Source organism: Rhincodon typus, chromosome 14 (genome assembly GCF_021869965.1).
Source record: "Rhincodon typus isolate 14 chromosome 14, sRhiTyp1.1, whole genome shotgun sequence".
NCBI classification, from domain to species: domain Eukaryota; kingdom Metazoa; phylum Chordata; class Chondrichthyes; order Orectolobiformes; family Rhincodontidae; genus Rhincodon; species Rhincodon typus.
In genome coordinates, this window is record NC_063345.1 from 19,846,579 (window position 1) to 19,862,993 (window position 16,415).

The 16,415-nt window shown below is 38.1% G+C and overlaps 1 protein-coding gene across 2 annotated transcripts in view; it reads right to left on the minus strand.

Moving 5' to 3' along the window:
- Positions 1-400: 400 nt before the first annotated feature.
- Positions 401-16,415, minus strand: part of LOC109924847 (palmitoyltransferase ZDHHC15B-like) — a 69,733-nt gene continuing 53,718 nt past the window's right edge. Inside the window, exons 6-12 of one of the 2 annotated variants that reach the window (XM_048605241.1) lie at positions 13,605-13,637; positions 12,314-12,434; positions 11,749-11,881; positions 7,779-7,905; positions 7,333-7,442; positions 4,232-4,309; positions 401-2,330 (exon numbers count right to left, since the gene is read on the minus strand). In XM_048605241.1, the coding sequence (XP_048461198.1) occupies positions 4,263-4,309; positions 7,333-7,442; positions 7,779-7,905; positions 11,749-11,881; positions 12,314-12,434; positions 13,605-13,637 (571 nt within the window). In that variant the 3' untranslated portion in view covers positions 401-2,330; positions 4,232-4,262. Of the gene's footprint in view, positions 2,337-4,231; positions 4,310-7,332; positions 7,443-7,778; positions 7,906-11,748; positions 11,882-12,313; positions 12,435-13,604; positions 13,638-16,415 lie in introns of both variants that reach the window. The other variant, XM_048605240.1, reaches the window with a different exon arrangement.

Consider the following 16,415-nt stretch of genomic DNA (forward strand, 5'->3'; position numbering starts at 1 on the left):
CTGAACTATGTCAAACTTTGCAATTAAGTCACTGATTGGTTTACCATAAAGGGATTAGCTGATGACAAGAAAGGTCTTTAAATATTCACAATGTAACCAAAATTAAAAACAGAACAATTCTTCCAATAGTTTCTGACAAAAATAAAGTGTGCACAGCTGCAGCAGCAGCCTTATCTGAAAAATCCCAAAATTGTGTTGTACTGGATAGCAAACTATCCAGTTGCTATTTTTAAATATAGACAGATTCGTATTTGAAATCCAATTTCCTTTCATTACAACTGCCTCACGTTCCTAGATACCTTTGCATCATACAGTCAGAGAGTAAGTGTGTTCATGTCAGGCAACAGGAAGGACAGTTTTACACCATTCCTTTAAATATAAAAAGGTGTTCAGAACCCTGTTTCTATTACACTCCTGGGAGTCCAAAATGAAATCTTTAATTCGGTTTGATCAATAACAGACATTAAAAAAGAAAAATAAAGATCACAGTTACATTTATACAGAGCCTTTCATAATCACAGGACATCCCAAAATTCCTTACAGACAATGAAGTGCTCTTGAAGTGCTGTCCCCGTTGTTATAAGAAATGCACAGTCAATTTGCACACAATAGGATTGCACAAAATACAATAAAACAAATGACAAAACTGTCTGTTTAGGTGTTGGTTGAGAGAAAACATGGACAAATATAAAATGAAAATTATTAAAAGTTGTTTGAATGAACTCACAATAAATGATGTCTGGGCAAATGCTTTTAATGCTTGTCATACTTGTAAGAACAACATTTTAATGCTGGAAAGTGGTTTCACTAAACCCACTGATAAAAAATTGTTTTTCAATTTGTTTGTATGCCAAAGATGGAAGCTACGTAATGCTTTAATACTTCAGAATTCCATTAATAAAAAACATTGAGGCCTACAGTAATTGTTTTTCTTTATGGATTAATATCCTTGAACCTAGCAGCAGTTATTCCTTAATGTTGCTGGAGATGATGAAAGCCTATGGCTCGTTGTCCTCTAGTTCAAGCAGCTTGTCCTGCATTCACCTCAGCATTTTGGGAACAGAAGGATTACCCAAGATAAGAAACCTTTCACACATCAAAATTAGGAAATTCAAAAGCCACATGATGAGAACACAACTCATTTGAAATCTGGAAAAGATGTTACAAAGTTCTCACAGTATTACAGTATCCACTAACCACTGCAGTTTAGTGAATTTGTGCATCTGTAGACAGCCAATCACCTGCTCTAACGGCTTGCAGTTTTTAGGGAGATATACATGCTGATTTTTCAACAGTTAATTTCTTCCCTGAATTTAAAGGTACTTTATGAAATAAACCACAAACAAGTATCAACTGCAAACACTGATTTTTCCAATTGGAGTTGGCACAGACAGAAAGTGCAAGATGGCATTTTAGGGTGGAATTTTGCCACAAAGTTAATGAACTGCTTCTTTTACTGTAGATTTTTGGTCACTGTTCCATTGCTTAAAATTAACGTTCCAGGTAAAAGAAAATCATACCTTCATGGAATGACAATGAGAACCAGACTATTTGCTGTCCTATAAAGCTTAACATTGGCATGAGCACACTAAATAACAGGTAACTTTCCTTCGACTAGAGAGTGACTCAAACTTTAGAGCAGATACTGCTTTACAGATCTTTGGTCCCTCACTGGAGTAATTTTATTGTATTTAATTTTGAGGGTAGTTTAAAAATATGTACATCACATTACAAACATATCAAAAAAACTAGCTAAATTTAAGAATCTTCTAAACATATTTTAAAAAAATGAAAAAAAAACACACTTTTAAAAAAATGACCTGGTTTGAAATGACTTAATTCATATAAACATAGTAAACAATCAATCTACTGCTTTTTCGTTCGAACACATGGTTGAACAGACAGTGCAGTTCTTTTGCAATTTGAAAATTTTATATTTGTACCTTACTTGTGCAATATTAATGCAAGGAACACTTTTGTTTAGCATTTCACCCTAATGAGTTAAATACAGTGTGTCATGTTTAATTAAACCCAAGGTTGGTTTTAGGTATCTGTGATAGAGCCTCATTCAAACACACATTATTTACATAAAAGTTCATATTTGCGGATACCCAGTTATAAGTAAATTTACAGCATTTCCCTCCCACAGCAAGGAAGTGAAGTTGTTTGTGAACCAAAGCCTGAATGTACATTATCTATTGAAAAGATCTTCAGGAGATTGCCTCGTATAGGTACGTAATATTCATTTCCGTTTCCTATGTTGAAGACCCTCAAAGATCTTTGGTTCTCTTGTTCACACTTCAGATAATACTGCAGTATCTGGGAGTGATCTGAAACTACAGCAATAACTGATATCAACCATATATTAAAATTATTTTGATAAATTATTTACCAACAATGGTCTTTTTTATATTTATGGAGGAGACCTATCAACAGTAAATCAATAAAAATAAAATTTGCTTCTCATAATACCGCTGATAAACAGTGGAAAAGGTTCAGAGCTCTATGGCTGGCGAACATTAAAATGACTGATACTGAAATATAATCAATGACAGTATGAAACAATGGAATTTGTCAGCAGCTTCAAGGCCAGTTTTGGCATTCAAAAACAGAAGCTTGCTCTACCAATGCTATTGCTCCTCACCAGTCTTTCCTGCTTACCTCTGCTTTGCAAACTGTTTTCCAGCAGTTAATCTAATTGACCAAATGTGCAAATCTGTATAGTGCTAACTTTGACAAGATTGACTCGAGGCAGGGAATGGGGAATGAATGGGATCTTAATACAGGCAAGTGGATGGGGTTGTTCCGAGGTGAACACCATTGCATGAAAGCAGGCCAGGTAGAGAACTCCATCACAACTTTCAGGTTTAACTCAGTCAAGACAATGAATGGGCAACTAACCTATTCCCAAGGAGTATTTCAATATTAATAAGGCTGATAGCCTGTGTTTTAACACCCTATCAGAAACTGTCAGGAAAACCTCAAGGATCACGCATGGCCAGGTTTGATTCCACCCTCCCCATGACTGGATGTCCCTGCCATGGTAAGAGGTTTGCACTCCCATGAGTTCTGTGGCTTCCTCTACTGCATTCCTTGCCCAACTGGCCGACTTCTGTGCAGGGAACCTTTCAATGACCAATGACACACACTATGGAGTTAAAATTCTACATGTGGGGAAGCCCGATATTATACTTCCACACGTCTCCCCAGAAAGCAAGGGTCAAATCCTATTGTTTTAGACGTCCACACAGATCTTAGAATAGTGAAGCTATGTGCAGCATTGAGGGAATCCATCCCTGGATGGTGATCAAAAGAAAAATTTTAGCAGAACTCTGGGTTCTGAGAGTCCAATTTTGAAACCTTACTCCCTGTTGATATCAATACTAACCATAATTTTAACTTGAGGCTTTGTTTGACTGCAGAGATTGATACCACAGCATTATGAACCAGCAGGGGAGATTTCCCTCGATTAATTTTAAAATAATTAAATTAATGTATTAAAAACTTGGACTTCTTAATCCTAAAAGTAAGTAACAACTTTTGTATTTTACACATCATTTTTATCCTCACACGTTGGGGTTATTAATGCTGTGTATCACATTTCTATTGAAAAGGAGAAGAATCTGATTCCACATCTTTTCAAGTGACAGTGGTCATTAGCAGATTTGCAGTGACCTTATGAAACTCTCTTCTTATGTGAAAGTACCAGACCTCTGCACATCTATGGCCATAACGTAAATAAAGCAAAATGCTTGTTGAGGTACATGCTAAAACTCTACCTTTCCTAAGGAAAACGCTCTATGCCATATGCTATTCCAAAATGATTGCTAGTGATGTTCACCACCAGTCAAAAACAAACACAAAGTGCTGAACAGCAATGTAGGTGCTCAATTTTTCTTGCTGACTTGAGACTTCACTGGTTTCTCTTGCTATTTACAATGCATTGGAAAGCTGTCACTAACAAAAACCACACAATGCTACAGCTTCACCATATAACAATCTTAATTAATCTGCAGGATGTCTTTTCATTCATTGATAAATGTAAGGATTTTAGAGATCTGAATGAGCTCATAAACTACTTGAATTTTGGATGGGAAGTTTGAGACTATTTCTTACTCAAACACCAAAAGCTAGCATATTTCAATATGACTACATTTTTGCTCTATTTTCCTACTGAGTTTAAACACAAATCTGTAATCAGTGAAAATGAATGGGGCTTATGAATACTCACCTATGAATGCTAAAACAGCATCACAGGTCAGCTAAGACTCCATTTCAACAGTCACAGAGGTAGTGCCACTTGCAGTTGCTGAACAGAAAAAGCAGTTACACTTTAGAGAAAACAAATATCTGATTTATTAAAGAAAATTATCCTATGTTTTCTGTAAGTTTACATTTAGTATTGTAAGCACATTACATTGAATCTAGAAATATACTGTTTTATATTATTATATACCCCACCGTGCTTCTGGCACTCATTCCTTAGCAAAATTCCCCTTCTAGTACTAATTGAGCATTCTTCATTGCCGAGCAAGTTGCTTGACTAACAGCAGAACATGAGAGACAACCCTGTCCTCATTCAATATTTACAGCCACACATTCTTGCAGAAGAGCAAACTATTAGGAAAACTGGCTTATGTTTGCCACTTCTTTAGACTGAGGGCACGAAGGCCAATTCCAATTACTCACCACTGCTTGAGTTTATCAACAAAGAACAAGGATCAAACTTTAATCTTTTTTTACATGGCTCCACATCATGTCAAGTGGTGTATTTTACTAACTACACTCCGATTGCTCTTTCTTAATATCCAGTATAAATGATATAGAATTTTCCTAAATGGCAAGAGGCTAATGGTCAAACGAGCTGAAACAGATAATGCTTAGCAGAAAATGGAGTGCGCAATAGCTGTTTCATCTATGAGAATTACCATTCATCTACATGAAGAGAAAAACAATTAGAAGTAGCCAACAAAGATCTTAAAACGGACAGTTATTGTTGACAAATTTCAGTGTTCTTTAAGACAGGGATCAAATTCATGTTTATTTAAATTGAAGTCATGTCTTGAGATTTCTCAAGGGTTACTTTGATTTTCACTAACTCCTTTGTTAGGTGAGAAATCTATTACCATTATCTTCTGTATTTGTATTCAAATTTTTTTATTCACCCACAGGATGTGGGCATCTCTGGCTAGGCTAGCATTTATTGCCCATAGGACAGTTAAGAGTCAACTACATTGCTGTGGGTCTGGAGTCACATGTAGGCCAGACCAGGTAAGAATGAAAGATTTCTTTCCCTAAAGGACATTAGTGAGCCAGGTGGGTTTTTCCAACAATCAACAATGATTTCATGGTCATCATTAGACCCTTAATTCCAGATTCTTTACAGAATTCAAATTCCACCATCTGCCATGACAGGATTTGAAACAGAGTCCCTAGAACATTAGCTGATCATTCTGTATTAACAGTCCAGCGATAATATCATTAGGCCATTGCCTCCCACATATGGGATTTTTGGGTTGTCAAAAACAGAATTAGAAGAATTGATCAATACCCTAAATAAATGATCAACCCTCTATTAAGCTAAAAACCACAACATACAGAAAGTGTTCTATTTTACATACACCCCAGTATTTGAAGTGGCACAAGACAACAACAATAGGTTAGAAACAAAATATCTTCTTTCAGTAATTGACACACACTTCATCTCTGTGACTTCAACTTTTCGTGGCTCCCAAAAAATGGAAAATATATTTTACTCTCTCAAAAACCAAGAAATGTAAACAGACACAATACCATTCTTAAGATTTATTAAAGAGGATTGCACATACTGCTACTGTGCTCTGCTATTACATCCTTCATAATAGACTGTAACATTTTCCCAATGACAGATGCCAACTGGCCTGTAGTTATTATTTTTGTATCCCACCATTTTTGAATAAACATGTTACACTGGGAGTTTTCTAGAATCTAAGGATTCTTGGAAGATCACAACCAGAGGATCAAGTAGCTCTACAGCTACTTCCTTTAAAATCCCAGGATGCAACCCATCAGGTGCAGCAGACTCAACACTTTTAGCTCCATTAGCTTCCCAGGTATCTTTTCTCAAATGATTTTGTGTTTATTTAACCCCTTGATTATTTAAGATTTTTGTAATACGACTGGTACCCTCTACCGTGAAATCTGATGCAAAGTACTTGTCCAGCTCCTCTGTCATTTCTGGTTGAAAAAAAGAGTGCAAAATACTCAATACAGGACAGATATAAAGAGAGAGTGTGGTATAAAGAAAGTCTTCATGCTCCCTACCCATTCCTTTGGCCCCTTATGGCTCTATGTTAACAATGCCAACTCATGCCAAAACATGCCCCAGTCTACCATCATTTGCCCTTACATCCAAAGAAACCCAGCATTCACCACAGGCAGACTTCAGAAGCTGTGTTAAGATTAAATAATGATCAAAATATCTATTACAGCTTTCACTGTAATAAATAAACATCACCAGACATGAAAGCCCATTCAAATCTTTAAAACACTCTCAAGGGCTCAATTCCTAAACTCAAAACAAACAGACGCGTACACATAACCACCACATCCTCCATTAATAAACTATTCAAATTGTCAACTGAACTGTGAATTTACAACCCTCCCACTGGGATAATAGTAGGTTGTGGAAAGCAGCCAATCATTAATAATGACACAATGACTGCCCTCATGATAATGACAATAAATAGCTATTGTAACTGCTCCAATCAATATTTTTCAACTGTGATGCAGGCTAGCTTATCAGTTTAAATTTTGAAAGGTTTGGAAATTTAAATAGCTTGACAGCTTGCCAGTTCTATATGCTTATCCACCATTTGTGAGTATTTATATCTTCTCTGTAAACCCGAGACTCCTGCACAGTAGAATAACACCTTACGACAAAGAAAATGGGGCCTGCAAATACTCAGTTCAAATGCTGAGTTCAGATTTCTCACCTGTGTTTCTCATGCCCCTGGTGCCTTTACCTTAGCGGCAAAATTGGGATGTCAGAAATGGAGCAGGATGCCTAGATCTGGGTCCTATCTGTTATTTGTAAAGGTCAATGGAGTCTCCATAAAAAGTACTAATCAACCCCTGGAACTCTGATTTCAACCTTTATTGTGTTCTTTGATTGAGAGAGTAATGCAATACTGATGGCATTATTCTGAAGCATTTGAAATGTTGGCTGGCTGAAGATTGTCAGTCCAGCCTGTTCCTGAAGCAACTGCACAAGATTCAAATTTAATTAATCAGAAAGGATGATTTCTGTAATTAAATCATTATAACTTTGAAGCACAATTCTAATCATCCTACCTGAGTATTCCACATCTGATTCTCCCTCGTCCCAGTGCTCCTCATTGGACAGTAATGGATTGTGACTCTCTGACTGCGATTTCATGGGGAAGGAATGCCCATCGCCCACACTGCAAGTAAAATTTTAGAAATTCAATAATGAGGAAGATTATATTTAGCAGAATGCAGAGTTTGAGTCTCAGCACTTAGCCCAGCACTGATGACTAAATTTAAACACAAATGTTTCTTGGGTCCCTGATGGTTCAAGCCTGCATAAAGCTAAATGATTCAATGACATTTGTCATAAAGATAATGTACAATTCAGTCACGGGGAAGCGACATTTCACTGAAACCCTTAACCAGTGACCTTCTACACCCCATTACATTCTGTTTGTGCTTGGTCTAAAACCAGACACAATATTATAAATGGACATCAGTAACAAATACAAGCCAACATGGTATCATACCTGGTAAAGATAGGAAGCAGCCAGTACTTTTTTTTTGGTCCGAATACTTGTGTTAAATTTTTCCACACACCCAGGTTAAAACCATTTTTATCAGCACCGTGCTGAAATACTGGTGCAGAAAAGGCCTCTAGAGGAACGGAAACAAAGAAAACAAATAAAGAAAAATTTCACCATATATGTTTTTAAACTTTCAAAAGCAACCTGATGGCACAAGTACTGAAGGAGTAGCTAGTCATTTCAGTTGGCTGGTGGCTGTACGAACAGATGGAAAATTGTTCAGTTCTCAGAGTACTTCTGAGAAGATTATATATTCTGGTAAAACTAGAAGATCAAACTGGTAATTTATTGACTGTTTCCATGAGTTGTAGCTTTCCAATTTTAATAATGGTTTTTCTTCTTTACTGATCGTCTTCTACCGTCATTGTGGGGTTAGTTAGCTTAATTGGCTGGATAGCTGGTTTGTGACGCAGTGTGATGCCAACAGTGAGAGTTCAATTCCTGCACCAGCTGAGGTTACTATGAAGGATTCTCCTTCTCAACCTCTCCCCTTGCCTGAGGCATGGTGACCAGCTGTCTCTCTCTAATGAGAAAGAGCAGCCCTATGGTCCATTAGGACTATGGTGACTTTACCTTTACAGTCACCTCATTTTTAAGACTATGAATGTTGGCTTCCTCCATTTTCAGCATTCCTCAGCTAAAGGAGAACTTGGGTTGCTGGATTGGAGATAAATACAATTACAAAACTGGCTACCAGGTCTTAAATAATATGCCTTAAATGGGTTGTGAGAGTTGAGTACACTTAAATTCTCTTCTCAATGTTCCTTCCTTCTTTTTTGTTCTGTAACACATCAAAATAAGAATTTATAATGCTACAAGTCATAGTGTCCAAAGCTGCACCCAACAAGTTCACTAGATCTCAGGTACTACTTTATTTTTCCTATCTTTATGAAGGGCTAGTTCAGTTTTGACAGTCTTGAGATGTGTTATTGCAGGCTGACTCACAATATGATACAAAAAGGCAAGCTTACAAAGAAGATGGCACAATGATCCACATTATAGCTAATTGTACTACAATTTGGCCTTTACCATTATGTGTATAAACAGATGAATAACAGTTTGCATAAACACACCAAGTTTCCTCAGAAAGAAAACTTGCAACTTTTGTTCCATCATGTGGCGGCACGGTGGCTCAGTGGTTAGCACTGCTGCCTCACAGCACCAGGGACCCGATTCCAGCCTTGGGCGACTGTCTGTGTGGAGCTTGCACATTCTCCCCATGTCTGCATGCGTTTCCTCCCACAGTCCAAAGATGTGCAGGCTAGGTGGATTGGCCATGCTAAATTGCTCGTAGTGTTCAGGGGTGTGTAGATTAGGTGGGTTATAGGGGGATGGGTCGAGGTGGGATGCTCTGAGGGTCAGTGTGGACCTGTTGGGCCAAAGGACCTGTTTCCACACTGTAGGGATTCTATGATTCTACGACCTACTGCAACCCACACTAAACAACAAACTTTTATCACAATAAGTGGTTTACTGAAGAACATATAGGATGCTCAATACAACTCCATTGCTTCACAGGTAGAAAATGCCATATTGTTAGGTGATAAGTTGTTGAACCTACTGTTCCAGCTTATTTGTAGGTATAATACCACATAGAAGGAGAATTGATTATCTCTCCAGTTGCTTTGTCAAACCTTCGGAAAACTTGTCTCAGCTTGCACATTAGTAAATGCTGCTCATTGAATTCTACCACCTCTCATAAGAGTAAGATCACAATGAGTCAAAACTGAGTGAACTGGAAGAACTGAGGACATTGTTGCTAAATCTGCAGATGACACAAGGATAGGTGAAGGGAGAGAGTATTGAGGAAATGGGGAGGCTGAAGGAGGATTTGGATAGGCTAAGAGAGTGGACAAAGAAGTGGCAGATGGAATATAACGTGGGAAAATGTGAGGTTATGCACTTTGCTAGGAAGAATAGAGGTGGAGACTATTTTCTAAACGGAGAAAGGCTTCAGAAATCTGAATCATGAGAGGACTTAGAAGTTCTAGTCCAGCATTCTGTTAAGGTTAACATACAGGCTGAGTTGGCAGTTAGGAAGACAAATGCAATGTTAACATTCATTTTGAGAGGGTTAGAATACAATGGATGTACTGCTGAGGCTTCTCTGGTCAGGCTGTATTTGGAACAATGTGAACAGTTTTGGGCCCAGATCAAAAGAAGAAGTGCTGACTTTGGAGGGCGTCCAGAGGAGGTTTACAGGAACAATCCCAGGGATGGAGGGCTTGTCATGAGCAGTGGTTGAAGACTCCGGGTCTGTACTCGATGGACTTTAGAAGGTTGAGGGGCATCTCACTGAGACTGAGTGGACATTGAGAGGCCTGGATAGAGTGGATGTGGAGAACGTTTCCGCTATAGGAGAGACAAGGACCCAAGGGCACAGCCTCACAGAGTAAAGGCTGTTTCACATTGAGGAGGAGGAGGAATTTCTTAGCCAGACGGTGGTGAATTTGTGGAACTCATTGCCGTAGAAGGCTTTGGAGGCTGAGTTACTGAGTGTATTTAAGACAGAGATAGATACGTTCTTGCTTATTAAGGGGATGAAAGATTAATGGTAGAAGGCAGGAGAATGGGGTTGAGAAAATATCAGCCATGATCGAATGGTGTAGTAGACTTAATAAGCTGAATGACCTACTTCTGCTCCTACATCTTACAGTTTTATGTATGTCCCTGGGTTATTACAATACATTCCCTTTGAGTTTTAAGTAGGTTGTTTGAAGATAGTTACACCAATTCTACTCCATGGCAACAAAATCAATTCTAAGCTGGATCTCCATGTTCTACAGATACTCTAACAAAACTAGGTAGGCCTGTGAGTTGTGAGGAAAATGTAAGGAGGCTTCACGGGGATCTAGACAAGTTGAGTGCATGAATAAACTCATGGCAGATGCAGTACAATGTGAATAAATGTGAAGTTATATCATTTGGTGCAAAAAAACAGGAAGGCAAAGTATTATTTAAATAGTGATATACTGAGAAATGTGATATACAAAAGCTTGGAGGCATCCTTGCAACCCTTAAATCAAATTAAATAGGTAGGTGCAGCAAGTAATTAAAAAGGCAATTAGTATGTTGGCCTCCATTGCAAGAGGATTTGAGTTCAACAGTAGAAATTTCATAATGCAGTTATACAGTGACCCAGTAAGACTGCACTTGGAATAGTGTGTACAGTTTTAGTCTCCCTACCTAAATGAGAAAATACTTGCCAATAATGGGATTGTAGCAAAGATTCACTAGACTGATACCTGGATGGCAGAACTTTTGTATGAGGAGAGATTAGTTCAGTTGGAATGGTGTTCACTAGATTTTAAAAGAATGAGAGGGGATCTGATTTAAACATGTAAAATCCTAACAGGACCAGACACACTAGATGCAGGGAAGATGTTTCCCCTGGTTGGGAGTCTAGAACCAGGGTTCACAGTCTTAGGATACAGGAAAGGCCATTTAAGACTGAGATGAGGAAACATTTCTTCACTCACAGTGGTCAATATGTGGAATTTGCTACCACAGGAATCTGTGGAGACCAGGCCACTGAACAGATTTTTAAAAAAGACGCTGATGATGTCTTTAATATCTAAAAAATTAAGAGGCACTGAGGTAAAGCAGGAATATAGCATTGAGATAGACAATCAGACACAATTATATCGAATGACAGAATAGGGCTGAAGGGCCAAATAGCTTACTCCTGTTCCAAGTTCCTATGTTTCTGACAATCACGTGTGTTAATATTAACAAGTCAATTGCAAACATTGTCAGGGAAATAACTTTTGTTACTATCGTCATTAAGAGATAACGTTTAATTTGATTACTTCTTCATTTAATGGTAAGAGATAACAAAAACAGTATTTCTAAACGACACTACACTTTTTCATTAATAGTGCACAATATTGTAGACTTGCTGCTCAACTCTTACCTAATGTAGATCTGTTCAAACTGACCAGCCAACAATGGTAACTGAGGAGGAACATGAGGCTGAGGAAGAACATGACAGCCACAAAGAGAAGAAAGAGTACATGAAATTTTGCACGACCATCAGACAGACCACCCTGTCAAGCAAATAAAAAGTTAGTGAATGAGATTGGTCTTCCATAACTGAGAGACATTAAAAAAATACATTTCTGAAGCTTAATTTATTCACTTATTTGAAATCAAGTTTTACGCAGTGAAAAAAAATTACTGGTATTCCATGCATTTTAATAGGTGCTCGGTCATATATTTAATAAATCAGGTTAAAGACAAAACTTGATGCAGCACTATGCAGTTGAGAAGATCTTACTTCAATTTGCAATGTGTAATAAGTTAACTGATTTTAGTCTAGCTGGTAGTTACTGTACCACAATTGTTCTCTATGCCCCTGGGTGAGGAAGGTGGTGAGATAGAGAAAAGTCATCTAGCATTCCCACTTTTGCCCACTATCCAATAGCCTTGTTGAAATATATCAATGTTGAGTGAGGACAGAGTTACAAAATAGAACTTACCGTCCAAAACATGATGAAGTATTGCAGAACAGTGGTAGCAACGAACAAGCAGTACAGCATGGAATATCCCAAAAAAAGAAGAAAAAATTTGTAGTTTGAAAATCCAATACAGTTATTCACCCTAAAAGGAGAGAAAAAAATCAAGACAGGGTCTTTTCATTCATAATCATAAAGACAGAAAGATCTTGCCATAAAAGCAACAGTTTTCAAGATCCCAGATGTCCCAAAGCATTTTACAATCAATTAACTACTTTTGAAATATAGTCACTGTTGCAATATAGGAAATGTAGTTACCAAATGAATATGGTGTAATTCCAAACAAAGTGAGATTCTGACTGAACATTCTATTTTTGTATTCAGTTCATTGACAAATAACTGAAGAGGACATGAGGGTGAACTCACCAGCACGTCTCTGAAAACAGTTGACACAACGATAAGTGCCCATGCTTAATCAATTGTTTAAGAAATTATGCATATTATGCATATAAGGGTGTAAATGTAAACGGACCCCCAAAATAAATGATATTACAGGCAGTCCCAGGTTGCAAATGGGTTCCGTTCTTGAGTCCATTTGCAAAGCGATTCATATGCAGTTGGAACACAATATAGAACAATATAAAATAGCTCTAAGTACAAGGAAACATTTGCATGTTGGGTACTTAAAATTCATATCAATACACCCTTGTACAGGTTTGCGTTCATAAGTATGAGCATTCGCAAGTTGGATGTTCATAAATTGTATTTTGTTTTGAATAAAATGGAAACTTGATTCGAAAAAGGATTTTGTTAAAGACAATAAACAGTGGGAAAATCTACTTTCATGGATTTGCTCATCTGAATCCAATGCTCCACTCAGTTATTTGGGAGGGAGGTTAACTGGTAATGCATGCAATCAGATAAAAGTGAAACTTCTCAGGTCTTACAAATTAAGTAGTATTAGAATAGCAATGTTAAATATATTTAAATTTATGTATTAATTTTCCAAACTAAAGCTTTTCAGCCAGAGCGACAACTGAATAAGTATTCTTGAAGGGCTTTCAAAGTTTATCACCAAGAAGATAACATGGTAAAAATTAATCGGAGGATTACTTGAACAGAATGTACAATTTAAGTGATTATTAAACAGTCTTAAATCATGACAGGATAACTCTACAATCCACGCATTTAACACCAAGAGAGAAAATATTGTGTGGAACAAAAACGCAACGGAATTATAAAGGGCTTCTGAACTGATCTTGACCATTGTCACCGATGAGGGTTAGAAGGTCACTAAATATAAATTTGAACCTACCACGGACAATGATGATCCATTTTTAACACACATCTAAGAAACAAAGAGAATAATAAAATCCAGTAAGTGATAGATACCGACAGACTATTTTTAAAAAGTAACACTCAAATAGTCCAGGAGAAATAATTGTTGGTCTTTCTGTAAAATGAATTCCAAATAGCGTAAAAAATACATTTCATTTGACGATTTTAACTATCTATCATGCATTTTCTTGCAGTAAATCTGTGATCTACTTATGCCAGGATGCTATTTTATCCCTTTAAGTCTAACTAATATACTTATGCTTTTTCCCACCCTGGTATTCAGGTTATTTGAAACAAAGTTAAATTCAGGACAAACATCAGCTACCATGTTGCTTTTCCCTGCAATGTAGATAACCTTTAAGTGATCGGGCTGCAATTGTAAACTACATTGAAATAGTCCGATATTCTGTGTTTTAAAAAATTTTTCCACAAAGGTTTGCTTTGTAAGATCAGAATGCACCAATGTCTCCCTATATCAGTGGTATGTTATGCCTCACTGGGAAAGCATGCTGGAAATAAAGCTCCATTATTTCCAAAGTCATCAAAAATGTCAAAGACTTTTTAAAAACCACAGAAACCCCTATTTAGCTGACTTTAAGACTACTGACAGAAAGCACAGCCAGGTTTCTGTACTTACAAGGATGACTATTTATTTCAATAGACTCTCGCTATACATAAACAATTATTACCTGTAAGCATATAACTTTATTAGTAAAAACTCTAACCCCCTAAAAAACACCCCCTCTACACACACATATAGACAGACACAGGCAGAGAAAAGATGAAGAAAAGACTGGGATGATAGTTTGGAGGTCCCTGGCCACAGTTTTTGCTGAGACGATTCTTGTACCAATCAGAACGCTATTTCTTGATCTTCCTTCTCTGGATGCTTTCACTTGTTTGCAGGAAGCACAAGGTGCACTGGCAAAACCGGTGTGCTTTACAAAGTATTATGCAAGGACTGTGAGAAACACTACCTAGGCCAAACCGGAAGAAAACTGACAAAAGCGATTCACGAACACCAATTCGTCACCAAGAGACACAACCAATTCTCACTACACATGGACAATGAGGGACACGAATTCGACTGGGACAACATATCCATAATCACACAAGCTAAACAGAGACATGCCAGGGAATTCCTGGAGGCCTGGTACTCTAACCGGGACTCCATCAACAAACACAATGAATTAGACCCTGTGTACAAACCACTGAGAAACAGAACCGGAAGTGGTAACAACCACCCAGCAAACTGAAGCTATAAATAACAAGCGGGACTAAACACCGACACTTCGCGAGAGGGGCACAGACGATGTTACCTAGCAGAGCGACGAAATGCTTACAACCAAACCCACTGGCTCGGCGAGCAGGTGCACAACCTCATAGAAGGAATTGTTCTATAAAAGTCCCTTGTGACTCTGGTGGTAGGCTGAGGTTTAGCTGTGTCTTATTCAGACCACTCAAAACTTTTTCTTCTTGTCAGTCTTCTGGAAGGTTGGAGCTTTTCCACAATCTGGCACGCATAGCGCATTTAGCAAAACTGAATTGCATCCTTGTGGAGGCAAGGGCAGAAAATGCTGACTTGTGTGTGTTTGGGTTTCAGATCCCTGCATGCCCAACCACAGGAATTTTGTGGGCTATCCACAAAATCTCCTAATATGTTAAGTTGAAACTCCTATCTGGTGAGCCATTATTCACAGGTCTGTGAGGAAGTCAGAACCTCATTATTAACATGGTATCCTCGTTATTAACATGGTCCCATTTCAGAACACCCTCTGCTTTAGTTTCAACTTGAGCAGAGAAGACCTAATTATCATTGAGTTCAGGCCAGCCAGGGGGAGACGATGGCCTAGTGGTATTATCGCTGGACTGTTAATCTAAAGACCCTGGATAACATTCTGGGGACGTGGGTTCGAATCCCACCACAGTAGATGGTGGAATTTGAACTCGAAGTATCTGGAATTAAGAATCCAAAGATGACCATGAATCCATTGTTGGAAAACCCCATCTGGTTCACTAAAGTCCTTTTGGGAAGGATACTGCTATCCTTACCTGGTCTGGCCAACGTGTGACTACAGACCCACAGTAATGTGGCTGACTCTTAACTGCCCTCTGGGCAATTAGGGATGCGCAATAAATGCAGCCTAGCTAGTGATGCCTTCATCTCATGAACGAATTTTAATAAAAAGCCAAATCCCTGATCAAGCTTTTAGACAACCAAAGGCAGTCATCTGTCTGTAGTGCCAATTTAGCCTCAAGCAATGGAGCTTAGTTACCTATCAACCAGGTCATTATACATGAATGGGACAATATTTAGTGTCTTTTTCTGTAAGTGCTTGGCCTCCTTAATCTCACTTGGTCTTCGTCAGACTACTGGGAAAGCCACTATTCGCTCCTGTCAGTTCAGTCCCTTGAAGTTGGTCTACCCTGTCCACAGGCAAATTATATGTAATCCCTACATTAGAGGCCCAGACATTATGGCGCACTCAAGTTGCGCCCAAAAGGTATGGGCATGTATTGCCGCTAATATCATTTGTTCAAACCTTGGCATTCAATGCACTCTCCGGTGGAAAAGTCATGCCTTTTCCCAGTAAAATAATTTTGATGCCCTGTATCCCCAAATATGACTATGGGTTTATCTGTTTGACTCGAGGTGTAGGGAGCTATTTTGCCTTTTGAAAAGGATTCCCTTTAACTGTTAGAGATCTTGTTCATCTCTCCACAACCACAACAACATATTTTCTTGGCCTTAAGGTGTGATGAATGCACTCTTTCCTGAACTGACCTG